The following is a 26,997-nucleotide window of genomic DNA, read 5'->3' as shown; positions in this document are numbered from 1 at the left end:
ATATTGTTAATCACTGTGGTTTATAATAAAGTAATCTGGAAACTGAAAACACTTGCACTGCTACACTCTCAGAAACACCAGACTCCTTAAACCCACACTACAGTACCTTGTAACTATAAATTAATGAGACCAAACATTGTGGTTAATGTTTCTATCAAGTGTTATTATCTGTATCTTTCAGGCAGTACAGCCTAGTCCGTTATATTTACATTCTAGAAAGGACTCTGTTTTGGGCAACTAATACATTTTTATTAACATATATAGAAATAATAATAATAATAATAATAATAATAATAATAGAAAATGTAGTCCATTTAAAACCATGAAGGCCACGCTGATGGATTTTACACAGCTCGCCAATAATAACTTAACCTGTTTTTAAAGAGCTAAAGACAAAAAGGTACAAAATGCTAAACGAAGAAGCAACAGTGTGGCTACATGATTGAAACAGGTGAAAGAAGAGCGAGACGTTGTTTTGGATGTACAGAAGGAGTCGTTCGTTCTGTGTTTGCTTGTTTCCTGTCGTGGCTGCGGGTCACGCCTCGCTCTCCCCTGAAGCAGCGTTCTGCACCTCCTCCTCCAGGATGGGCACGATCAGGTTGTCCTTCGACATGAGATTGTACTTCATCACAAACCGCGTGAAGCGGTGGCACAGAAACGTCTCATTCTGGAATAAGAACGACAAACTCAGGGAGGCTCAGCCTTTACAAATACAGAGCCAAGGTTGGGTTTGACTATTTACCATTACAAACTATAACAAGATGCATTAAAAGCTGGTGAATTTTTTTTTTTTTTGGTCCCAAACACACTCTACTCTTGAATCCTAATAATTGTCATGTCCTGAGGATTGCCAGCTCACCTCATACTTGTCGAATATCTGCCGGTGGTGGAAATAGGCGTGGGAGAATATTCTATAGATCCTGCGACACACTGAGCCCAGCTTCGCTACAGATGACTCCTTAATGCTGACCCTGGGGAGAGACAGTGAGAGTGAGCTTCCTTCAAGAAACATTCCTCAAAGCCTGGCATACCTAGCTGAAATACAACAGGGGCAGTGTCTGCTGCAATTATCTTCAGAACCATTCAAAACAGAAAGCGAGCCTGAAGCCAGAGGAGCCTTGTAGGACAAAAAGACCAATCGCTTAGCAGACGCTGCATTGTGAATGAAACACACAGTTAGACATGCGAGGAGGGTAACATCAAAAGAATCAGTTACAAAATGGTTGGATTCCCTGTGCATGTAAACGCAGGCAGAGTCTGACTGTGTCTTATTTAGCTCAGACAGTCCCTAAGCTCACACTGCCCACTGCTGTGCATTTTGCCCTGGTGTGAGAGAGGGGATATCAGAGTGTGCAACTCTTACCTGCTGGGGAAGTATTTGTTACTGTTTAAAAGGCAGGCGGCTCCATCCAGCGTGTGTCTGGTGTAATCGATGGCTGGGCACTGCAACAGAAAGCACTGGGTCAGGGGGCACTGGGGTGTGCAGAGGGTGTTATGTGGAGGGGGGTAAGGTTATAGTGGCATGTACAGAGAGGGTAAGGATTAGGGGTAAGTGTTGCATGGAGGAAGTTTTAGGGTGTGGGGGATACAGCAGGGATATGGAGAGACTCACCTCTTTGGGGGTTTTGTGGGCGGCGCACAGGAAGATCCACTGCTCTGTGGCTGTCATCTGTGTGCAGGTGTCTGGGTGACACTCGCTCTGTGAGAGGGAATGAGAGCGGGTGAATACAGCACCCACACCACCACACAACCCTCAACCACACAATAACAAACCACAACACCTTAGCAAACCCCCCCCCCACACACACACACAAACACACTGAGTAACACACCACCACACAACCCCCAACACACACACACACACACACACACACAATAACAAACCACAACACAACCTTAGCAACCCCCCCACACACACAGCACCACACACCACCACACCACCTCCTCCAACACACACACAATAACAAACCACAACACAACCTTAGCAACCCCCCCACACACACACACAAACCACCTCCTCCAACACACACACACAATAACAAACCACAACACAACCTTAGCAACACCCCCCCCCACACACACACACACTGAGTAACACACCACCACACAACCCTCTACCACCCCCCAACACAAACACACAGACACTGAGTAACACAACACAACCCTCTCCTACACAAACTGCTGACTAAGTAAGAACATTGAACTAAACAACACACAGAGCTGACAGCACAATGTAAAAGCCACATCTAGCTAGATAATGAGATAAAGCACAGATCGAGGAGGTAAATTGCGCAAAAGGGAGTCGAAAAAAGCTGGGAGACGAGAGAGAGAGACACAGAGAGAGTGTGTTACCTGCAGCTTGACAGCCAGTCCATTGAGCTCTAGGCAGAACTGTCTGAAAGGGAGGAGCAGAAAGAGTCAGACACACAGCACAGAGCAGCAGGACCCTCTCTCACCTCAGCAGCTCATTGACAGAATGCGCCTTCATCACTTCACAAATCTGGATAACTCAAATAGGCCATGGTGAGAGAGGAACTCTGAGTGTGATAGTGATACGCTGAAGGAGCACCACTGTATATGTGTGTGTAGGGAGTAGTTGTGTGAGTGTGTATAGATAGCGAGTACACGAGTGCGTGTGTGTATAGATAGCGAGTACCTGAGTGTGAGTGTGTGTGTGTATAGATAGCGAGTACCTGAGTGTGAGTGTGTATAGATAGCGAGTACCTGAGTGTGAGTGTGTATAGATAGCGAGTACACGAGTGTGTGTGTGTGTGTGTGTGTGTGTGTGTGTATAGATAGCGAGTATGTGTGTGTGTGTGTCTGAGTGTGTGTGTGTATAGATAGCAAGTACACGAGTGTGTGTGTGTACAGATAGCGAGTACCTCAGTGTGAGTGTGTATAGATAGCGAGTACACGAGTGTGAGTGTGTGTGTATAGATAGCGAGTACACGAGTGTGAGTGTGTATAGATAGCGAGTATCTGAGTGTGAGTGTGTGTGTGTATAGATAGCGAGTACCTGAGTGTGAGTGTGTATAGATAACGAGTACCTGAGTGTGAGTGTGTGTGTGTATAGATAGCGAGCACCTGAGTGTGAGTGTGTATAGATAACGAGTATCTGAGTGTGAGTGTGAGTGTGTATAGATAGCGAGTACCTGAGTGTGAGTGTGTATACATAGCGAGTACCTGAGGTGCTCGTATTTCCAGACACCCTCGTCCTGCCCCTCTGGTGGCTCGAGAATCTTGTCGATTTTGGAGCAGTCCGTGCGGATATTCTGCTGGATGTACTGTGGAGAGAGAGAGAGAGTGTGAACAGGGCGCTCTACACAATACACATGAACTGACAAATACCCACAATTCTACAAGAACACAGACACCCAGATCATTTGAAATACGTTATTGCTTTACCTCTAGGAACACACACATAGAAGAAACACAAGCCCCTCTTACCTGTTGCACAGCCAGAGTGCTGTCCATCTCCTCGAAGGATTCATCGGGCCAGTTATAGAAGTCCTGCAGGGACACAGCAGTTAGCATGGCAGAGTCTACAGCAGAGTATGGGTCTGCAGTTTCAAGAAATGTGAGGTCTGATCCCCAGTGTCCAGCTCAAACACTGAATGGACGAGAAATTATAAAAGTAGCTTGCTTTTGGCATTATGGAGTGTTTATGAGGCATGTCCGATAGCCCCTGAATGACTGGGACAGTGAGATATGAGATGAGGGGCAGTGGGAGTGAAGCCTCGGCTGCTGCAGTGGCTGCTCGTGAATTCATCCCATTCCCTGTCAGGCTGTGAGGAAACACCTCATCCAGATCAGCTTACTGTGAGAAACACTCACTCACACATACATTGAGAGAGCAACTGGGACAACTGGAAGCTGCTTTCAGCAGGCATTCTGTGGGCTGGGATCAAATACTTATTTATTTTGAAGCAGTTTCAGTGTAGCCACTGTAGTATTTATTTTTAACACAACAGAAATATGACTGCAGCTTAACAGTAAGTCGTACTGCAAGCCATACAATTATAAAGTTAGGCAGGGATGACAATAAGACTGCTACTGCACACAGTTTCGCCCATTCCAGGTTTTACTAACAAGCTCAGGTGTGTCTTATTAAACTCATTCTAAAACCAGGAATCGGTCAAACTACTACGCACAGGGAGTCTTATTTCCATCCCTGCCAAGTAATATTTGGAGTGTATGCATATCTTTAAACACTCCTGAATGAAGCTGCCTGCAGCCAATGCCTTGGTGTACTTCAAGTCTGTTTTAAACCCTATATAGGTCAATGCTCCAATCAAGTGTGTGTTAAACGTACAGCACAGTAAACTCCTGTCTCACATGAACCTCTCCATTCTCTAATAGAAATACAAGCGTGACTACAGCCATACACCATTTACTACCAGTACAAATTCAACATTGGACAGCAGCTTGACATCAGGGCTGAAGAATGAGAAATATTTAGATTGCATTAGATAAAGAACAGTATTATTAAAATGTCATTTTGTGCAGCTACTGGCTGCCTTAGCACCAGTAATAATCCTACGGGTTGTATAATTTGCAGAAATGTACAAACTGCTGGGATTTTATTTTGTAAAATTAAGACACTGGAACATAAACTGAGGTATCAAGCAAATGTACATGATTTATAACAGCGACACAAGGACTATGTGAAGCCATACTGTTATCATATGTACTTATTCACTCACTGTAAAACGGGATTTATAGTTCTCTAAATCTCACGTGGGGCCAAAAGCGACCTATACAAACACACAGCGCCGATCCCTCTGTAATCTCTGTGCTACGAATAAGGGCATAAACTGCCTGCGTGGGAGGTGAGCTATTCAAACTAAATGCGGTGCCTTCGTTCATTTTCTGATTATTCATAGGAGATAAATATATTCGTTTCTCGTTTTAGAAAATGTATATTGTTCGCAGTTCCAGGATATCCCCTGTCTGTCTGTGCGACGGTGAAGGTAAACACATATAATGTATATATATATATATATATATATATATATATATATATATAATATTTCTACATACAAAAACCAGAAACCGCGAAGCAGCAGCGGAGATATAAAACCGATGGGAACATGGCAGACATTAACATTCATTGTGTTTACACCAAGGGCTGAGTAAAAAATACAGTATACGACTCCGCACTTAACAGTAACACAAATATTCACCGACAGAGCCCAAACACAGAAAGACGGATTTAAACGCCACTGCTCAATACAGCTGTAAAACCCGCAGGTATCTATCTTTCTATCTTTCTTTCTTTCTTTCTTTCTTCCCAGCCAGCCTGAGTAAACAGAGCGAGTTTCCTGAAAGCGGGCCCGACCCAGCCTGCCTCGGGGGTATTCACAGTCATTTCCGAATCAGTCTTCCCACCCTGAGCTCAGGGCCGGCGTGTTTTGGGTGAAACCCGTTGCCCCTCGGTTCAGACCGGTGTTCCCGGGGGAGCGGGCTGTGATTCGGGGTCTCTGTCCTCACCTGAGCCTTAGTGCCCGGCCGATTCCTCCTCAGCACAGCAATCCCCTCCGCCATGACCATCTCGCCAGGGTCCCGGATGAAGGCGGCGATGCACTGCGCCCCCGCTTCTCACCGCAAGGGGCGCCCGAACCCCACACGCTGCGTGATACAGTGCAAGGATATGCTGTTTCCAAGGTCATTTATAACAGTTATTTTACTTGCGTTATACGGTCTATAAGGTGATAAAGGCACTTTGGTATTCCAGTTCAGTAGATATTTGGGTCTGTATAAAGGATTTCGGATCACCTTTAAATTGTTCATATTTAATTAAAAAGATTAGTTAGCTGAACAAGTTGTTATAAGGCTTTAGAAATCCTACATTCATCCAATGGAAACATTGATCATATTACTACCATAGCCAGTAAATATTGTGCATCTGTGGCAGTAATATTGTATGCTGATTTGTGGAGCTTGTGCTCAGTGTATGCTGCTATGATATTGAATTCCCAGGACAGCTTCCTCAAAAAAAGGAGTTTCCAGGAAAACAGGGACAGGTAGCTGACCCTCATTACGACTGGGGTAGGAGTAGGGTTATTGCAGCTGCTCAAATGTCTAACAATGTTTCAAAAGCATAGCAAGCGCACCTAACCATGGTAAAAGCCTGCTCACATTTAATATGTTGCTTATTTATAACCAACAAGGATTACAATGAGAAACGCTGCAGTTAATGCAAGTTTAACAATACTAGTGACTCAAAACGTGAACGGGTAACACAAATTCTGAGTGTACTTTTGTTGATTAAAAACACAGATCACTAACCCCCAGCACTTTGGACATCTTGCCCTGTTTTGAGCTGTGCCATGTGCTCCCTCACCCTGCTCTGAGAATGCTGTACTACCCCTTCTCCACCAGCTTGCAGAGGGAGGGGAGGGTACCCCTGAAACAGCACAGTGCTTTACTACCCATTCTCCACACTGGTATCTGAATGAACCAGCTTGCAGAGGGAGGGGAGGGTACCCCTGAAACAGCACAGTGCTTTACTACCCATTCTCCACACTGGTATCTGAATGAACCAGCTTGCAGAGGGAGGGGAGGGTACCCCTGAAACAGCATGGTGATCATACAGAATGAAGTCCAGCACAGCCTCCCTCTACAGGATCTGTTAAATCTCCCTCCTTTTAATCTCTTATTGACATATTCTACAAATACTGACCACAAAAGAGAAACATACAAACAATAATCAGACTGACAGAAACAGCCACAGGGCCAGGTGGAATAGGCTATTTTATTATACCAAAACATAATTAGTATTTACATGGATGAAAAAGAACATCAGACAGACAAGGCCACCTTCCTGTGCTCTGCTCATGTGGAATGGACAGGGGGCAGGGCTTGGGGCGGGGCTACAGGCTTCAGTCCAGGTACTTCCCCAGGATATCTCCATCTCGGAACAGGAAATATTCCTGCACAGGAAACAAACAATCAGAGAACAGAACAAGACCAAACCTAAAAAGAGATGTCTCTTACCTGGTACGTAACATTAGGACTGGTCCCTATTCTCATGCGCTGAAATCTAGCAGGTGTAACATTAGGACTGGTCCCTATTCTCATGCGCTGAAATCTAGCAGGTGTAACATTAGGACTGGTCCCTATTCTCATGCGTTGAAATCTAGCAGGTGTAACATTAGGGCTGGTCCCTATTCTCATGCGCTGAAATCTAGCAGGTGTAACATTAGGGCTGGTCCCTATTCTCATGCGTTGAAATCTAGCAGGTGTAACATTAGGGCTGGTCCCTATTCTCATGCGCTGAAATCTAGCAGGTGTAACATTAGGACTGGTCCTATTCTCATGCGCTGAAAACATTTGCTTGTTTTAAACTTCAAATTAGGGATATGCAGATAAATATAACGACATGGAATAAAAAACAAGTGCTGTTTTTTTTTTCCTGTATTGTAAAGGAGGGACAGGGCTCAGCAGCTTCACTGTGCATCTGTACCCACCTTGTCATCCAGGGTAACTTTAGTGCCTCCATACTCTGGTAAGAGGACCCTGTCCCCTGCCTTCACACTGACCGGCTGCAAGTCACCTGCCTGTGAGAGGGGAGAGAGAGAAGAGTGGGTCACACACGAGAGTAGAAACAAACCCCCTTTCTACTGCACAACTCAATAACCAAATCACAATGCTGAGAGGATATTAAACATTCCGATTAGTCTGTTAACAGCGAGTGCAGGGGTGGAGTAGAGGACCAATCACAACGATGTGAGCTGCAGTTCACACACAGGCAGCTCTCACAGGTGTGACACACACTTTCCAGTTCGTACACACCTTTGTCCTGTTTCCTGGTCCCACTGCCAGCACGGTAGCCTGTAGCACTTTGCCCTGGGACTTCTCTGGCAGCATGATGCCTCCCTTAGAGACGGTCTCTGCGGCAAAGCGCTCCACCAGCACCCGGTCGAACAAGGGCAGGAACTTCCTGAAGGCCTGCGGACGGACAGGAGAGAATTAGGCAGGGTCCCCTCACTGAGCTCCTTGTGAATTCAATACACCGAGATGCATTATCTGTGTTACAGACAGGAGAGAATTAGACAGGATCCCCACACTGAGATCCTTGTAAATTCAATACACTGAGATGCACTGTCTGTGTTACAGACAGGCTACTCTGTATTCTGAATGTGATGGAACCACCATCTATCTGTTAGACAGATTCATGGGCTTGAGATGTATCACATCAACTGAAATAAACTGGACAATAAAAAAATAAATCATTGGATCACAATGCTGAGAAATCCTGTACACAGATACAGATACTGTAATGAATGGTTATAGTGTTGCCAGTTGCGAGATTGAAATTAAACGCAGGCCTCTGAATGATGCCTCTGCTGAACAGATGAGGGCTCTTGGGAATGAGACCCCTCCCCCCAATGACTGGATAAATACAGCTGGAATGTGTGTGCCTGCCCTTGTGGTAAGGACACCTCAAGGCAGTCTCTCAGCTTCAATACTGCCCTCTGTATGCAGGGATCAAAGATCTCAGTTAATTATCATCATGTCTCAAGGAGAAAGCCTTGCTTCAGACACAGCTCGATCTCACTCGCACATCGCCTCTTATTACCAGACCTCTGTTTATATATATATTTCATTCAAATTTAGTCATTTAATTTCTGCTAAGTAGGCATAAATAGAATTAACCATTATTTGCATTGTTATATGTGCAATAACATTAAGAAATTTAGATTTTGTTAAAATAATACAAAACTAAATAAGTTGTGTATTAATCATTATTACCAAGATCTTATTTATTTTGTTAAATTAGGTTATATCAAATAAGGCTAAAAAAAAAAGTGTAATCCAGCAGTGATATTTTCTGAAAAAAATGGATCAAAATGATAAAAGTAATCTGGATCACAAAATACTGTATTGTTGTACAATTCACACAGTGTAATATCAATTAGCTATATCAGCAGTGTTAGAACAGTAACACGTGTATACTGATTACAAATAGGTGCATATCGATTTTCTACAAAACTATTTTAAAAAAACAAGTTTTGCTCTAAATGCATATCGCGTATAATACATTTGAAAAATCTATTTGGAATTTCTGCGTTGCGAGTTTTGCACAGCTTTTAAAAAGAGATTACAACAGCATTAAAGCATATTAAGTATTTAAAAAAAAAAAAAAATCCGCAGAGGACTGGCGCTCTTGCCCTGGGTATCATTGAAATGTAACAGGCTGGTCCTACAGAAACGGTGTTATCCTGCACAGATGGGACAGGCGTGCTCCACGCAGCGATTCGTGTGTGCGTTTACTGGGAACAAAATCTCACTCGAGCCCGTCGCTGTACACCCGATATTAGCATTGACCTTGAACCCCAGGTCCCTGTCCGCTGAATGCGACTCGATACCGGCTCATCAATCAAGGCTCTCGCAGCACGCCAACGTTCTTCATAATAATTCAAATATTGCGGGTCTAATCAATTTTGTGCGCCGGAACGGTGATACTAATATAGTATGCATACATCGCTTAATGCAAACTTTCATGAATCGTTATTTTATAAATGATAACGTAGCCTTGCGCACACATGGATGTGTGGAAACTTCTAGATTACAAAGCGCCACAAGGCACATGCGTCTTGGCATAAAACATGACCATCTCGCTAGCAGAGGCAGACAGCAAGCCACGGCAAGATTGCAAGCGAACACGCAGTCTACGCAGAGTTTCTGTTATTGAACACGATCGTTTTAATTAGTTGGTCCTACCATAGTTGTGTTTCTTGTCAAAGTGCAGAATTTAGCCGGCTCCCCGCTCGCTTCTGTGACTGTACCCACACCGACTGGCACAGCGGCTCGGCGCTTCACGGGAAAGAGCTCCGGGCTGGAATACAGCACGCATGCGCGACCTTCAACCCAGCTCAAATGTTGCAATTGTCGCCCCCCCATTCTGGAATTTTCCAATATATCTGATAATCAGTGACGTACCAATCAGACTGCAGTGTGGATATACATTGGTGAACTATTAAAACACCACGAAATCGAGCATTTTCAAAACGTTTATTTTGTTGAATTGCATTAACATTTCACAACGACAACCTCTGACCTCCGTTAAGTTTTTTTTCTTCAATAATGACGGCGAAGTTTCTGGAAACTCTAGCCCCTGAACGAGCATTCAATCATAGCAACCCACTGTTTTAAAACGATATACATTTTTTGAAATCGCATTGTGCACTATTTGCGCATCGAAGAATCTGTATGCATCGGCGTGCAGCAGCACAGTTCAAAGATGAGCACGCTTTGATTGGCTTGTATTCCTGTCGATTGGAAGCTGTGGGGATTGATTATGTGATGCATGTTGCAGGGGTGGGTCGGTGTGTTACCCGGATGGAGATGCACATGTGCGTCTCTGCAGTGTGTGTGTCCGGAGCATTGCTGTTTCATTCACCGGTCCCCTCACGTCTCTTCTCAGTACTGTCCTGACTGTCTAGCATCGGCGTCAGCAGCAGCTACAGGGCTCCCTTCTTCTCTCTCCACGACTGACACTACTGACCAAACAGTGAGTGTTGCTTATTATTATTATTATTATTATTATTATTATTATTGTTATATACAGTCATTTGAATTCTTAACCGTGTCTCTTTGTAATCTGTCAAAGTCACGTTTATGTGCAGGTTCTTGTTAATTAGACAGATACCGTACGATTCACTTCTATTGTTAAAACTGCTCTAAAGAACACGTTTTTTTTTTTGTTGTTGTTTTTGTTTGGTTTTTTTTGTGTTTTTTTTTTACGAAGCTGGTTTTAAACCAAGAACACGCAGAATCATGTGGCATCATAAGCATCGTGTTTGCGTGCACGTATTTCATTCTGTGCGGAATCTGCCCACTTTAGTCATGGGTGCGTTCACGGAGACCATTCTTAGAAGATCGTTGGCTACATTGGGCAGATTCTGCACAGAATCTGGGTAGAATGAACTCCGTGAACGCACCCATTGTATCAGCTTCAATTATTCTTGTTTTAAAAAGGTCTGCCTTGGCGTGGTGGGGGGGGGGAGCGGGTCGCGAAGGTATTGTGCAGTTCATTAATGCACACAGCACGTGTACAGTGCTTGAGGTTTACGGTGGTTTAGTGGAATGTGTTTACTGGCTGGCCCCCCCCTGAGTGTTTGTCTGCAGGTATAACATGGTTTCCAAAATGCTTCTGGTGGTTTCCGTGCGCTCCGGCTTTACGCAAGTTGCGGAGCTGCGAATTTGACCTTGTGATGCGTGACCCTGCTCGACAGGCACACGTGGGGACGGCACTGCACGTCTCTTCCAGACACTACTGTAGTCCGAGAATGACTTAAATACTATTCACGGTGTAATTGTACATTTAATACGAATTTGTAAACGGTAGAGTATTCTAAACAATACCGTGGTGCACCATTTAATATATCTAATGTATGTAGAACCCATCAAGAGGGAAGCTGCAGCCACAGCATGTCTCAAACACGTCAAGGTTAACACATACCCCCAACCCCCACACAAAGCCCTCCACCATTATAAATCGGTCTCTCCAACAGCGAGCAAAAGTGATGTATCCATTGCCTGTATGGAACTATATTTTCGCCATTTTATTAGTGTTCCAATCGATTTTTTAAACGCACAGATACACGGGACTCCTACCAATGCTGATTGTGCGTCTTCGTGTTAGCTGTGGATTAACCCCTCCGGCGCCAGCTGCTTTTGAAATATCAGAGACATTTATCGCTGGTTCTTTCAGGGTAATATTTTTAATGCCGCGAACCGCAACCCCGCCCGCCGTTGTTACCAGTCAAATCGAGAAAGGGGTTCAATGCCTGTCAACATCACAACTTGGGTTTGGAGCTGCGACCTTGCCCTTATAACCCTGTTGATAGAACCAGCCTGTACGTAGCAGACAGACCTCGTGTAACTCATTGTGCCGTTTCACTGTGCATTTGCGAGTGCTGCTGCCTGGTGTTGAGCCAGGTTTACTAAAATGAGCAGCGAAAACCTAGCAGGCTGGGAGTCTGTGCCAGCCAGCATGGTCCTGGTGCTTATCACTGTTGCCTAATCACAATTTCTTGCAAATGTTTCTACCTCAAGGACTTTGTTTTTGCAACCTTCATGACATTCCTCATGTCAGGCAGTTGCATCACACAGTTAGAGGCGTGTTCTCTCTGGTCTTCCAATCACTGAACCGGAACAGAGAACAAAGTACAGTGTTCTTCAAGCGATCCTAATGTAGTAAAAGACGCCTGGTTTTAAAATGAAAATGCATGTGAGCTGTAACACGCGTGTTTCTTTTCACACTGTACCTCTGAGACCCGCGTGGCTGCAGGGATGCCGCTGGCATGCTAACAAAGCGTGCTGTCTGATTGCAGGAATGCTCCGCTTGCCCAGTGTATTGAGACACGTGCGGCCGGTCTCCCGCGCCCTCGCCCCCCACCTCACCCGGGGCTACGCCAAGGACGTGAAGTTCGGCAGTGAAGCCAGGGCGTTGATGCTGCAGGGTGTGGACCTGCTGGCTGACGCCGTGGCTGTTACCATGGGACCCAAGGTACTGCGCTGGGAGGGCAATGATCCTGAACAGGGATAAGAGAGAAAACGAGACTAGCCATCACTTTAGAATCCTAAGGAGGCGCTTGTCAGTTTGACTTGGGATATTTTATTTTAAGCTTGTTTTGTTTGGACTCCCTGTTGCAGTCTCGCGTTTGCCTCAATAGCTGGCAAATGGTTTACTTTTACATCCAGGTTTTTAAATATAAAAGTCAAGTTGGAAACTAGAATCCTTATCAGAAACCTAATGATACGCATAGGCTGTGTACATGGTGGTGTTAGCTAACCTATTGAAATGTGAGAGCACTGGAGAAAACGTGGACAGGTAAATGCAGTGAAACAAGTTTAGTATTAACCCTGGTGTTGAAGTTCTCGTCTATAGGGAACGATACATAATGACCTATTGGCTGCAAAAATGAAATCCAATGCAGGATGAAAACAACTAGTTTGGGGACAGGAAGTAATATTTGACATTGTTTTATTTGTAACCCTGGAGCACTAAGTGTAAGCTTCCTGATGAAGATTAGGAGGTAACCTAAAGAAAAGCCACTTCCATTGTTACCAAGACAACTGAATGAGCCCCCCCTCTCCTCCCATGCAGGGCCGCACGGTGATCATTGAGCAGAGCTGGGGCAGCCCCAAGGTGACTAAGGATGGTGTGACAGTGGCCAAGGCCATCGACCTGAAGGACAAGTACCAGAACATCGGCGCCAAGCTGGTCCAGGACGTGGCGAACAACACGAACGAGGAGGCGGGCGACGGCACCACCACCGCCACCGTGCTGGCCAGAGCGATCGCCAAGGAGGGCTTCGAGAAGATCAGCAAGGGGGCCAACCCTGTGGAGATCCGCAAGGGGGTCATGCTGGCTGTGGAGGTCGTCATCAACGAGCTGAAGAGGCTGTCCAAGCCCGTCACCACCCCCGAGGAGATCTCGCAGGTAAGAGGGGCCGCTCCCCTTCACCCTCGCCAACTTCCCTTGCCCCTTCACTTTCCTTCCCTTCCCCCTCGCCCTTCACTTCCTTTCACCCCCTCCAGTCTCTCCTTATGTCTCCTTTCTTTTTCATTTTCTTCTTCCTTCAGCAGGGCAGGTCAGCTCTGTCCCTTCCACACCAGGTACCTCCAGATCTGAATGCAGGTAATCATCCTGTTAACCCAGGTGTGCAGAGCGGACCATCCCTGACCTGAAGCGTCTGTGTCCTTCTGCTCTGGCCCTTCATTTTCCCTCTTGGTTCCCATGTTCCTTTCTTTCTCTTCCAGGTGGCCACAATCTCTGCCAATGGTGATCAAGAGATTGGCAACCTCATCTCGGACGCCATGAAGAGAGTGGGGCGCAAAGGTGTCATCACAGTCAAGGTAAGAGAAATGTGCAGAATGAGAAAAGGTCCTTGTACCGGACCCTCTTCCATTACTAATGATGCTTCTTATCGTGTGTTTGTTTTGTTTAGGATGGTAAAACTCTGCATGATGAGCTGGAGGTCATCGAAGGCATGAAGTTCGACCGGGGTTACATCTCTCCCTACTTCATCAACACCACTAAAGGTGAGACCAGAGAGACTGCCCGTTCCTGTGTGCGTGTGCAGAGGGGCCAAGGATGGATGGGGTTTACAGTTATTTTTTTAATGACCAGAATTTTAGTGGGAGCTCATATTGGCTAACCAGAGACATCGCTTGTTGTAATACTGTACTCCCAAGTCACTTGTAATATTGTACTCCCAAGTCACTTGTAATACTGTACTCCCAAGTTAAGGTGCTGCATGGTTTGAATGGGATCATAATAAACACACAATGGCCATTCAGTCCATTGGTGCTCGTCCCGTTCTGACTTGTCTCAAAACTTTGTAAGTTGGATCTTAAAGGATCCCAGTGATTCAGCATCAACAGTGTTCCACTAGTGTCTCTCCTGACTCTCTCCCTCTCCCCTCCCCAGGTCAGAAGTGTGAGTTCCAGGACGCCTATCTGCTCCTGAGTGAGAAGAAGATCTCCAGTGTCCAGTCCATTGTTCCTGCTCTGGAAATCGCAAACCAGAACCGCAAGCCCCTGGTCATCGTGGCGGAGGATGTGGACGGGGAGGCACTCAGCACACTCGTGCTCAACAGGTAGGTCTCCAGGTCTCTGTCCTCTGTCTCACTAAGCACTAAGATAGCTCCTAGTCCCAGAGACAGTAGGGATGTGTAGTTTTAATAATACGACATATCAGGGCAGTGATCCTGTTTCAGTGTAATTGTAAATCTGATTCGTTGACTGGCCTCCCCTCCTCAGGTTGAAGGTGGGGCTTCAGGTCGTGGCAGTCAAGGCTCCAGGCTTTGGAGACAACAGGAAGAACCAGCTGCGAGACATGGCCGTTGCCACCGGGGGTGCTGTGAGTATTTAGAGCCTCCATTGCAGCTCAAGAGCTGGGCAGTGCAGGGCAGCTTTTACAAAGACAACTCCATCTGGGCTCGGACACAACTTTTTGATATTGGTGATCCTCTGTCTCCTTCTCAGGTGTTTGGGGACGAGGTGACCGGCCTCACTCTGGAGGATATTCAGCCTCATGACTTCGGGAAGGTGGGGGAGGTGATCATCACCAAGGATGATACCATGCTGCTCAAAGGCAAGGGGGACAAGGAGGCCGTGGAGAAGCGCATTCAGCAGATCGTGGAGGAGCTGGAAGTCACCAACAGCGACTACGAGAAGGAGAAGCTCAACGAGAGGCTGGCCAAGCTGTCTGATGGAGTCGCTGTGCTCAAGGTGGGTCGAGACGGGAGGGGAGGCAGGATCTGTAAACACTCAAGTCGTGAGATCCGAACTGCCCTCTTACCCACAGAAACAATATATCCATTGTAAAGCTTCCACCTTTTTACAAGCTCAGGTGCGCTGGAGATCAAAGCCTGGTGTGACGCTGAACTATACAGTGGCTTTCAGAGTAGGTCTGATCCAACCTCATTCATAATTGTTTAAATTGACTCAATTACACCCCCATCCAGGTCTCAAACCAGGTAATGATCTCATTATACCTGGTCATGCTGGTGTGTAAAATGAACTTTTTGGAATATTTTTAGCATTTCGTTTAGCATAGTTTTTTTTTGTTTTTGTTTTAATAAAACTGTTGTAGCAGTGCTGGAAGTAGCTGGCTGTGTAATACTACAGCATGCACTCCAGCTTGTATTGTACTTTTGATTGGGATGCAGCTGAGGCATAGTACAGTGTAGAGGGTGTCCTGACTAGAGCTGCACGAAAGAAGTGAAGAAACAGCTGCATGGGTTGGTGGCGATTTTGCTGCTTTTCTTGGACTCCTGTGGAGAACAGCAATCCGCAAAGATCCAAGCAGCTGTTTCTTCACTTGTTTCACTTGGAATAGTAACTCAACACCAGCAGAATTTATCAGAATGGGTTTGTGCAGCTCTAGTCCTGACAGACTCTCTCTCTGTCTCTCAGATCGGTGGGACGAGTGATGTGGAGGTGAACGAGAAGAAGGACCGTGTGACGGATGCTCTGAACGCCACGCGTGCCGCGGTGGAGGAGGGCATTGTACAAGGAGGAGGCTGCGCTCTGCTGAGGTGCATCCCTGTGCTGGACACAATCAAACCTGCCAACGAAGACCAGAAAGTGGGTACGTACCGGCTTCGCATTCCTGATAGCTGAGTACATTGTAGTCCAAGAGGAAGTGCTGCCCAGGCCTGACCCTGCTGCTTGTCTTTCTGAGATCAGAACAAATAACAGTCCAAGAACAGGCCTGACTGATCAGAACCCAGTACAAGGAAGAGCTGCCCAGGCCTGACCCTGCTGCTGCAGCTGCTTGAGCAGATAACTTGCTTCACTGCTGAGGATTTTTCATATATTTTCTCTCTGTTTTTTAGGTATTGAGATTATCCGTAGTGCCCTGCGTATTCCCGCCATGACGATAGCAAAGAACGCGGGAGTGGAGGGCTCTCTGGTGGTGGAGAAGATCCTGCAGAGCTCAGATGAGATCGGCTACGACGCAATGCTTTGCACCTACGTCAACATGGTGGAGAAGGGCATCATCGACCCCACCAAGGTCAGGCACTCATCCAAGTCCCAGGCATTCTGAGAAACACAATATCCTCTGTCAAAAATAGAGAACTAACCGGTTCAGGAAGTGGCAACAACTAACAAAACCCTTCTAGCTAGCTTAGTACAACCACGAAAAGAGGTTGCTTTCAAAGTTTGGTACCTTTTTTTATACCTCTTTGGTACCTCTTATTAAAGAGCAAATAGTTACACGTTATGACTTAAGTTATGACTTAATTTTTGGAACCCCTAACAGTGTCTCCTTTCGTTGTGCAGGTTGTCCGGACTGCTCTGATGGATGCGGCAGGCGTGGCGTCACTGCTCTCCACAGCTGAGGCCGTGGTGACAGAGCTGCCCAAGGAGGAGAAGGAGGCTCCCATGGGGGGAGGCATGGGCGGGATGGGCGGGATGGGTGGGATGGGCGGAGGCATGTTCTAGACCTCCTACCTGTCTCGCACTGTATCCCTTCACAACCTTTGCCAAGACTGCCCCCTCTCTACATCCACTCCCCTGGTCCTTGCAGTGGGGATGGAGAGAGGGATCCATCTGCCATGTCTTGGAAAGAACAGCAGGAGGGACACTCAAAGACATTCACTGCATCTCGGGACTCAAGCCGTTCTCAACACGACCCATCTGTCTACTTCTAGCTCTGTGTATCCCAGTCTCTGTCCCCCTCGCTGCTGGCCCTGCTTGGTCATTTATTTTCTATTTTGAAGTAATCGCCATTTACCATCATTCATGATAGATTTTTTGAGTGTGCAAAATAAATATTTATTGTATATATCCTCCTGAAGAGAAACATAGACGTACAGAAAATGCGATTCATGTGAGCTCAGCCATTCTAATCTGGGTTTCTGTACAAAGATGTGAGCTACCCCGTATCAGCATAGTGTCATTGAGAAGGACTTGTGAGGGGATCTTGTCTCTGTTAGTTTGTCTGTTAGTTTGAGCCACAGTGGAATGCAATAGGGATGCTTGTCAGGTCTATTCCTTCTCTATCATCTGTTTGTACTGTAGAATTCCTTTTGCATTCTGGAGATGGCACAGACCAACGTCCCATTGGAATTTTAGAATGCATCCCTGGTCTGGGCTACCCCCCTCCCCCCTTTGTCTTCTCCAGTTATGAGAGTCCCTTTCTCTTCCACCTTGGTGCACTCTGGGTGAGTGAGAGAGAGGAGCTAATGGGAACGTGGGTGGACTTGGGTCTGTCTGCAATCCCTGCATCATCTTAAACATTTCATTCATGTGTGGGCTTGGGTCAAAACATAGTTTACTTTTCAAAGCATTTAATGATGCAGATTTCTTTGTTTTGTTATTTTTAAAAAACTTTTTTTTTTCTGTACAAGGCATCCCTATGCTTACTAAACATTTTGTACAATTTAGCCATTTAATTACTTTGTGTTTGTTTAATAAAATCAGATATTCTTCAGATGTCAAGCATCTTGTTTTTCTTGTCATTTTAAAACTGCTGTTTCATTCTAGGTATATTTTATCAATGTCTTCATGAAGTTTGTAACTAGTTTTGTTTTGGATGTATTACAATCACCCATCACCACTGTTTGCAGTGAATGTTATTCATGCAGTGCCCACAGAGGGGCACACTCTGTCCCAGGGTTGAGTTTAAGAATGGTTTTGCTCATATTGTGAAACTTGTATTTCTAGTCTAGCGGTCCACATCCTCACTCAATCTTGGGTTTACTGTGCAGCTGGTGAATGAGAGATAAAAGATTAAAGGGTGTGGCATGTTTCACAGATGAGGTTTAATGATTTCAGGGCTCATTTTAACAAGTCTTGATTATTACATGACTGTTGGTAAACATCATGGGTGATCAAGGAGGGATCTGGTCCAGCCCAGGACAGCAGTGGCTAGTGTTTAGTAGGTTTGACCCCCAAATAGGTGCCATGGAAGCAGTTCCTATCCTGTATAGGAATCGTACTGCTTCACTCCTCAAATACAGGGCTGTACCCCTTACCTAACCCACCTCCACTAATCAAAGAGTGACCCCCTTTCTTATAAGGGCACTGACAGCAGGTTTCACCTATTTAAAAAGGCAATGACCACAAGGAGACGTTAGTATCAGCATTCAAACCTTGAAATGGTCATTGACAAATCAGCTCATGGAGTAGATTGAGTAGCCTTAGGGGAGAGACTTCCATGCACAAAGGTATTTACACTTAACATTGAAAAGGAGGATAATAAAATAAAGAAATACATGTCAGTTATTTGAAATATATTCTGTCAGTTCCAGGGGTTTTAATCTGGGTTTATCTGAATGAGTTAGTGATTCTTAATTCACAAAACACATCAGTCCCAGATGGCAGAGTTGCAGCAGTTGGCTCAGGCTGAACCTGGACAAAACCGACATGAGGCTTTCTCATGCTGTCATTCTGTTGAATGTACTGTGACTTAACATAATTCATCATTCAAGTGCCTGTGAAACGCTGTTAGGTTGAGCTGACCATTCCACCCGCAGACAGACCTCACGGGACAAGGCCTTTATTAGCCTCCAAAGGTACCAGGGCGCATATTTATCAAATGCGTGTACGCTGATTTTCCACTCCAAAACACACCTGTCAACCAACGCTATTAGATTTAGCAACACAGAAAGGTTCTTAACCCCCTTTCACTCTGGCACTTCTACCTGGGACCGGGCCCGGTTCAATCCTGCGCAGTGTGAAACCACATACCCAGGTCCCAGCGTCCCACCACAGGGCACAACAGTCCTGCATGGCACCAGATCCTGACCCACAGAGAGCATGACAGTGTGAAAGGGGCTTAGTGTTAGGCAACAGTACTGCAGGAGACAATCAAATGATTTATTATTATCTCAGTTTCTTATTGACAACAGTTGCTAAATTAATGTAGGAAGATTTGATAAATACAGGGTGAAGAAGGGGGCTGTGAAAACTAAGTGTGTGCAAGTCTCTATGTTTCATCCTATTTAAACAGACAGTATTAAGAGAAAGTGAATAGACCACATTCATTGTTGTTTTAGGTAGCGAGTGCGTGAACCCATCCAACCAATGAAATAATGATTGTGTTTGAACTTGATTTCAGAGCATCAAGTGCACAAACAGTGTCAAATCACCTCTAGCAATACAACAGTGAATCACAAATCAATTCCAATAAATATTTATACAACTTCAACCTCTGACAAACAACTTTACACACACACCAGAAATAAAATTTTAGATATTGCACTTGAATTTATCTACTAAAATATATTTCTTTATGTACATCTACATTATTTCACATATATTTCAAGAAAAATATGTATTTTTTTCTATACAGTGGCATATAATACATAAAAGGTAAAAACAGTGCCTACCCCACCCCAAACAAACATAGCCCCACCCATTTATTTTATATTTTTGACAAGTGTACAGATCAGCTCTTCTGCCCTTGAGGATTCTTCACAGGTGTCTGTACAGCAGCAGATCCAAACAGTGGCGTTCCCTTTGATCACACTCCTTCACAGCCCTCAATCAGAGTTCAGAGCCCACAGCTCAGTCACTGGCTCAGACTCCAGGTCCAGGAGGGGACTGCTAGACTGGAGGTGCTGGGTTAAAATCCCATACCCAGCCATTGACTAACTGTGTGAGGCAGCGTGCCACAGTAATCACAGACTAGATGCTGGAGACCCAGAGCTTGAATCAGCTGTTATACTGGACAAACCTACCAAAAACACCCACTCTATCTTGAAGAGTTCCATGTTTTTTCAGTCTAAATATTGCCCTGGCAAAAGCTGGTAGGGCCATCAAGACTGGAACCTGCCTCCATCGAGCCCCTTCCCTTGTGGATTAGGACAAGCAGTGGGTAATAGTTTAGTTTGAGTGTTGTCAGTAAGTAGCTGTGGTCCTCCCCCCACCCCCACCCCCACATCCATTCCATCCACTCTCCCCTCTCGTTACGTGTGGTGCACTTCATGAAACATGAACTCCTGTGGGATCCTCGTCTCCGGCCCGTACACCTTCCCGGCGCGCCTCTCGAAGGCCGCCACCATCTGCTTCACCACCTCGTCGAAGAACACCGTTGCCAGCTGGGAGTGCAGCAGCGAGCGGAACTCAAACGAGATCTGAGTGGAGCCGGAGACAAGACAAGCAGCAGACTGAGAGAGGAGCCCTGGGGTGGGTCATTACAAGTCAATATGTCAACCTGTGCCTCATGTCAGTGTCTCTTACTGTACAACATAACATCTTGTGCAAATTCGGGCTACATGTTCCGTCTGCTCTAACTGTGCAAAGTGATTTATATTACAATAAGGTTATAATGAGAGCCCCCCCCCCCCTTCCACACAACCTTTCATATAGTACAAAAACAAACCACTTGACTCAAACAAGGTTTTTTTGGTTTTGTTTTAACTTTACAATTGTCATACGTTCACAGAGATGACATCTATACACAAGATTAAGGTGAATTTTTTAAAAATCCTTAACAGTGACTACTTGGAAGTTTATGAACTCTGCACTATAGGGGCGAGCCCCGTGATCTGGCGGACAGCAGCTGTGCTCTGTCCCTGGACGTGAAGCTGTGTTCGGTAGAGCACACAGGGTGCGTGCCGAGAGCAGGGTTTCATGTGGTGTGTGCTGTACTCACAGAAAAGTCGAGTGTGCAGGTTCTGGGATAGCCCGGGATCCCCGGGCTGAATCTCCACACTGTCTCCAGGTGATTGAACAGCTTCCCGTCCGTGCAGGAAGCCTGCGGAGGAGACAGGAAACACAACGGTCACCGCTGGGACGGCTCGAGTTTTACAGCTGGCTTCATAGACTTGACTTTAGTACTGATCCTGGACTGCTCAATTAGGTAAGGTAGTCCAAGTTTAAAGCCAATAGGAGTCTGTGAAACTAGTTTTTTTGTTTAATAAACAAAACTCCAAAATACCAGGAATGATTTTTACAGCCAGTGTATCTCCACACCATTTTAGAGAGTGTGAAATACTCTCACACACAGTGTCATATTTAACCACTTAAATACTGGAAAATTGCCTGCAAAATCTACTTTAAACAGTCATACATTTCCACACTATTTTACTTTTGTATTTATTTCAAAGGAAACAAATGAATATAAAATGATAAATAAAACAATTACATGGCTTAATATTCAGTTTAGTTTTTTTTTTTTTTTTTTTTTTTTTTTTTTTTTTTTTAAATTTAGATTGATCAATTATTTTTATTTATTTTCCCCCCCAATTTGGAATGTCCAATTCTGTTTTTTCTCCTCACCGCAGCGAGTCCCCACACAGCACAGACGTTCGGAGGGAGCATGATCGTCCGAAGAAGAGACCAGCCCTGCCTCTTATCCACTCTGAATGTGCTCTGCATCTGGCCAGTAGGGTTCGCAGTTGCGCAATGAGAAGGAATCCCTGACTGTTTCCCCATCCCCCACCCCGGGAGTGTCAGAGCCAATGTGACGCCCCATTCAGGGTCCCCAGCAAGAGTCGGCCTCTTTGCACAGCCTGGACGCGAACTGGTGCCATCCAAGCTGTGCGAGTCATCCTGCGCTCCTGTGCTTTAACTGGATGAGCCCCTCGGGGACCCCAAATAACAAACATTCTGTTTGAAGGATTTACTTTCTAGACTATTACAGGCCTAATTGATCTGCATCTGTGTACATGCCTCCATGCCACAAGAGAAAAACAAACAGAGAGGAGCCTGAGAGTCTGGACCAGCGTGCTCCCTACCTTGACCAGGTGCGGGCGCACCAAGGTGACGAGGGAGGTGTACTTCTCCTTCACGGGGGAGAACCCCACCTCCAGGTGTGCCTTGCAGTACCCCGACCGGCGCAACACCACTTCGGACTTCTTACACCACGGCACAAACTGCTTGTAGTCTTCCACTCCCGCCACCACATCATACATCTCCAGCATGGAATACCTGCAGAGACAGCACGCCATCAGCACCTGGGAATCAAGCCCCTCAGCAGGGTGGAGACTGAGAATCAACACAGGAAAACACGGCTTCAAGGAGTTAAACCTCCTGGTGTCAGCCAAGCAATACAGCCATGACCAAAGGTTTTGCATTATCTTATCTATCATCGTGTAATCAAGGAAACTACAAAATGATGTCGCAAAGAAAGTCTACCGGAAGGCATAATAGTAATAAAACAGCGAAACATTATTCAACAACTTTGATTCAAATATAAAAAAAAAAAAAACGTATTTTATAGGTTGACGCTAAATGTTTGGGCCATAGCTGCAGGACATTCTGAAGGCCCAAAGGCCATGCATTACAGCAGGGTGCTGAGAGCGGCTGCAGAGCGAGGAGCCCTACCCTATGATGCGTCTCTCGGAGTACTCTTTCCGCTTGTTGATGAACGGAGCAGCAAGGTTCAGGAAGCTCCTGGCTGGTGTGATGAGGACGGGGTTGGACGTCGACACGGGGAGCAGGATGGAGGCTCTGGTCATCAAGAGACCGCACGAAGACAGGTGCCTGCACCAGGGAGCAAATCAATACATAGATATCAGGCAGAGGGGAAGAGACTTCTTTACTTCTCTCAAGGGTGTGGGTATGTGTCTGTATGGTTTGTATAGTTACTATGGTGGTTTAAATAAATCATCCAGAACTGTTAGACACTCAATAGTGCAAAATGTCAAACTGCAAAAACAAGCTTCACACTTTCAATTAGGAGTGAAATCCACATGACCCAGTAATAAATACTGCAATCAGTTAATTCTAGCATTGAAGATACAGCACAGCATGCAAGTAACGTGCATATACCCATCCCAGAAGAGACTATAAACAGCATGGTACCACGACCTACATCATAACAGCATGGCACAGAACACACTGTACCATGCCGACAAACTGTCAACCAATCAGGGGTCAGCATTACTGTGACCTAAAGTAGGAAGAATAACCAGACATGCTGTGGAACAGACTGTGCCTTCTTCCCCAGGAGGCACACATGGGGCATGCTACAGAGAAAGCATCCATAACTATCACAACACCCACTGTTATAATACAGAAATACTCAAACTTTACAGGTTGAATGACAAACGATTCAGTGATGAAGATCAACCAAACAACAAAAAAAAAAGGGGGGCGGGGGGGGGGGGGGGGCAGCAGCTTTTTAGAGTGAATAGCGAGTGAATAAATGACCAGCATGTTTTGTCCCCACCTGATGCCCAATTCAACCAAGAGGCAATTGGCAGGGATGCTGACAGTCATGCCAGGGCCCGTAAGCCAACCCAGGAATATCACAGCACGCTCCAGAACCCTCACCTCCACTCAGGAGGAGGAGCAGTTCCCTAGAAATCACAAGCTTGCCCTTGGGCATGCTCTGTTCCCAAGAGTAGTGACTAATCACGCTGCAATTCACACAGGATGCCTCTACTAACCACGGCTTTAGACAACAAGAAACACATTTATTAGCAGAACCATTACATTTTCTTTTATGGACCATTCAGGGGATCTGAACACCTGCAGCACAGGGTGTGGCAAAGCCTTGGGTACTGTTACTTTAAACAGTCATACTGTAGCTGCTGTCCAAGAAAGCTGATGGATGTGTGGGATAGGCTTAGTTGCTACTACCCCTGTAAGTTGCACCAGGCCAGAACAGATTCAGGGTATTCTGGTAACTATGCTTCCACAGGTTGAAGCAGGAGCTTCTGTCTGTGCTGGAGAGGTGCTTTGTTCTTACAGTCTGTACACACCACAATCAAAATACACATTGAAGTAGAGATGGAGAATGTTCTGTAGAAACAGCACTGTGATTTAGTGATTATACTATATGGTACAGGTAATATAAAATCAACAGTGATTCTGTGCGTTAATACTTTGTGATTTCACAAAATAAAACTGAACACACGCATGTGGATCATATTAAACATATGATATAGAATTGAAAAATATAATAAGTATATTAAATTCTACCATCTCTCAAATAGTTTATCACAAACGAGTATGAACAGATCAGCTTTGTGAAAGCGTGTGTTTCAGAGCAGCTGGCTCATGACGCTCCAAAAAGGGTGCCCAGGCGATTAATCAGTTCATTCACATCCGCTAAATAAAACGTGGGGCCAAGTCATGGTTTTCACCCCTAAAATACAGCGCAAGTACACAGTCCGTGAACTCGCTGCTGCTTTTTTGGCAGGTTCCCCAGTCCATCTTGTGACTGCTCACTGCAGCTGCCTGGCTGTGTTGATACAAAGTGTTTCCCTGCGTGCGATGCCTTCTTTGGTGCACTGTCCCTAGGCAGTGCTTTCACAAGGAGATATGCATGGTTAAAAAGGGAGCCCGTTTTCATACAAGTCCGTGTTGGGTTGACCAGCACTTGTACAGCCAAAGCAAAAACCAAATCTCAATCTTCTTTCCCCACAACACGGATTTCCACAGTGAGCCTTCAGTCGAATCTCGACAACGCACAAACGTTAACACGATGCTTTTTGCATGTTTTTTAAATATATAATCAATATGCAACTGCGCATGAACATTCCTTGCCTCAAACACCTTTCTTCTGAGCCCGCCAACTGATCAACCCCCCCCCTTAAACAAAAGGCTAGTATAACTTTTTTTTTTTTTTTTAACCTAGTTTATTAAGGGTGCGATTAGTTCAGAAGTTTGGTACACTGTAGTAAACTGTTTATTAATGGCAGTTCAGCACAAACTTACTGAAGAAAACTTAGAGGAAATACATGGAAAATTAACGGCAACACATTTTCACCCGGATTCAAAAATAATAGTACGATCTGTGAACACATTTCCTCTGTCTCTACATACTGTGTGTAACTACCTTACCAAACAAATACAACACCGGAAAATACTACTGTGCTAACGTAACTTTACACGATTCAAACGCCTATTGTTTTATTCGTGTTAAACTGCGGCACTACGGGTAAAACATGTTATAATTAACTGCACCGTTTTTCTTGCAAATGTAAAATAAATGTATATTGATGCCAAACAATGTGCAACTGAAACTGAAACAGTCTCCAATAAAACGAGGTCTGAACAGTCTCTCTTACTTTCCGTTTCAAAAAAGTATTTTCTGAGTTGACCTCAAACTTTGAAAGGTCAGAAACATTCCAGTGCGGGGGAGACTCCGGACTTCAAAGGCATTAAAACATTTTCAATAAAGAAGCGGGTATTATCCACAGCGCCCTACCTAACTGCATTCCTGGAGCTCTTCTCACGGCTGGCAGCGGCCGGTAAATCGCTAACACACTCGGCTATAGCTCTCCTCAGCCCCTGCACGCTTCTCGCCATCTTCTCAGTACTGAAATTCCAGCTTCCACCAAGCAGCTGATTCTTTCTCTTCTTTAAACCCGCCCCTTCGAAGGAGCGGCCTCTTACGAAAAAGCTTTTGATTGGTCGGAGGGGATCGCCTTCGGCCTCCCAATGGCTGCATTCACGTCCATCAGCGGTGTTTGCGGAGGGGAGTCACGAGACGGTGAGGTTGGATTGGGTTACCCTTCGCCGGCCCCGTATCTTTTACCGAAAGGTTAGGGCTAAATTTGGGGGTGGGGGAGGGTGCGTGATTGAGGTATAGCGTGACAACCAACGTCATAATTATAGTACTGTTATATAATACAGCAATTCCTTTCAGAAGTGCTGCCTTACCCTTATATAGTAAATTGTATATGCCGCCATGTTATTTTGCAGGGTTCAGGGAGGTAATACTACTCCGCTGTAATTGTCCTGATGTCAGATGACCTGAGTGCTGATTTAAAGTTGCTGGAAGGGATGATTGGAAACCTGTTATTTTGGGAGTAATCCTGGGTTAACCGCAGATAGGTGGTTGTGCTGTGAAATGCTGGCGTCTGGAGATTTGTTGTTGTTGTTGTTGGTGGTGGTGGTGTTGTACTTGTAATCTAGGAAACACCTGTAGTATTTTGGGGGCCCATTTAATTAGAAAGTAGTAATCAATTCTAGATGAGAGCCCACCAGACTAGGGCAACAGTATGACTTCATGTAGACTAGGACAGATTGGGAGAGTTCAGGCTTTTCAACCCACACCCCAATGTACAGAGTAGTTCATGTATATATATATATATATATATATATATATATATATATATATATATATATATATATATATATATATATATATATGTGCATGGGTTTTGTATTCCAGGAAAATGAGGCACCATGCCACACATCCATAAAACCAAACATGGCGTACACAGGAACGCTATGTTCTTTCCAGCAGCACAGCACGTCACTAACAATTGTGACCGCATTTTTGACGTGAGTCCCCTTGTCTTAACAGACAGTGTGCCTGTTGAGGGTCTGTGTATAGTATAGATACACTGTACTGTACTATACAAGTGCATGCTGTATTTGCTCCCTTTTGCTTTCCCTCTACAATGAAAAGGGGACCCTTATAAAACTCTACCACTTTAAATGTGCACAGTAATTCAGCAGCCTCCCCCCCTGCTTTTCCCATGGTTATGCTACACATTTAGTATAGTGTTCCATGGTTTGCTATGTTTTTTATGTGCTTTGCCGTGCTTTGTTATGCTTTGCTATGCT

General features: G+C 45.2%; 3 protein-coding genes across 5 annotated transcripts; 1 reads left to right on the top strand and 2 right to left on the bottom strand.

The window, feature by feature from the left end:
- Window positions 1-142: 142 nt before the first annotated feature.
- On the bottom strand, window positions 143-9,921 carry LOC121322398 (MOB-like protein phocein). 3 transcript variants are annotated; one of them, XM_041262304.1, is made up of 9 exons: window positions 9,727-9,921; window positions 7,795-7,950; window positions 3,448-3,510; window positions 3,184-3,284; window positions 2,353-2,395; window positions 1,613-1,699; window positions 1,364-1,443; window positions 860-971; window positions 143-667 (listed from the first exon to the last, which is right to left on the bottom strand). In XM_041262304.1, the coding sequence occupies exons 1-9, from the start codon at window positions 9,904-9,906 to the stop codon at window positions 536-538; spliced, it is 954 nt and encodes a 317-aa protein (XP_041118238.1). In that variant the 5' UTR covers window positions 9,907-9,921; the 3' UTR covers window positions 143-535. The 3 variants fall into 3 exon arrangements, with proteins under 3 accessions (XP_041118238.1, XP_041118236.1, XP_041118237.1); XM_041262302.1 differs by lacking the exons at window positions 7,795-7,950; window positions 9,727-9,921 and adding an exon at window positions 5,491-5,595; XM_041262303.1 differs by lacking the exons at window positions 143-667; window positions 860-971; window positions 1,364-1,443; ... (2 more) ...; window positions 3,184-3,284; window positions 3,448-3,510 and adding exons at window positions 6,737-6,932; window positions 7,470-7,559.
- Window positions 9,922-10,342: 421 nt separating this feature from the next.
- On the top strand, window positions 10,343-17,958 carry LOC121322395 (60 kDa heat shock protein, mitochondrial). Its single transcript, XM_041262294.1, has 11 exons — window positions 10,343-10,516; window positions 12,342-12,517; window positions 13,118-13,453; window positions 13,774-13,869; window positions 13,962-14,055; window positions 14,444-14,612; window positions 14,776-14,875; window positions 15,001-15,246; window positions 15,934-16,108; window positions 16,356-16,534; window positions 16,804-17,958. The coding sequence occupies exons 2-11, from the start codon at window positions 12,344-12,346 to the stop codon at window positions 16,963-16,965; spliced, it is 1,731 nt and encodes a 576-aa protein (XP_041118228.1). The 5' UTR covers window positions 10,343-10,516; window positions 12,342-12,343; the 3' UTR covers window positions 16,966-17,958.
- Window positions 17,959-19,330: 1,372 nt separating this feature from the next.
- Window positions 19,331-25,773, bottom strand: LOC121322397 (coenzyme Q-binding protein COQ10 homolog B, mitochondrial-like). Its single transcript, XM_041262301.1, has 5 exons — window positions 25,631-25,773; window positions 22,798-22,956; window positions 22,209-22,401; window positions 21,125-21,226; window positions 19,331-20,603 (listed from the first exon to the last, which is right to left on the bottom strand). Exons 1-5 carry the CDS (start codon window positions 25,729-25,731, stop codon window positions 20,436-20,438), a joined length of 723 nt encoding a protein of 240 aa, XP_041118235.1. The 5' UTR covers window positions 25,732-25,773; the 3' UTR covers window positions 19,331-20,435.
- Between the last annotated feature and the right edge of the window lie 1,224 nt (window positions 25,774-26,997).

The sequence above is a fragment of the Polyodon spathula genome, chromosome 10 (assembly GCF_017654505.1).
Source record: "Polyodon spathula isolate WHYD16114869_AA chromosome 10, ASM1765450v1, whole genome shotgun sequence".
Classification (NCBI taxonomy): Eukaryota; Metazoa; Chordata; class Actinopteri; order Acipenseriformes; family Polyodontidae; genus Polyodon; species Polyodon spathula.
The sequence above is the reverse complement of the archived record's forward strand: the minus strand, read 5'-3'. Positions and strand labels throughout refer to the sequence as shown.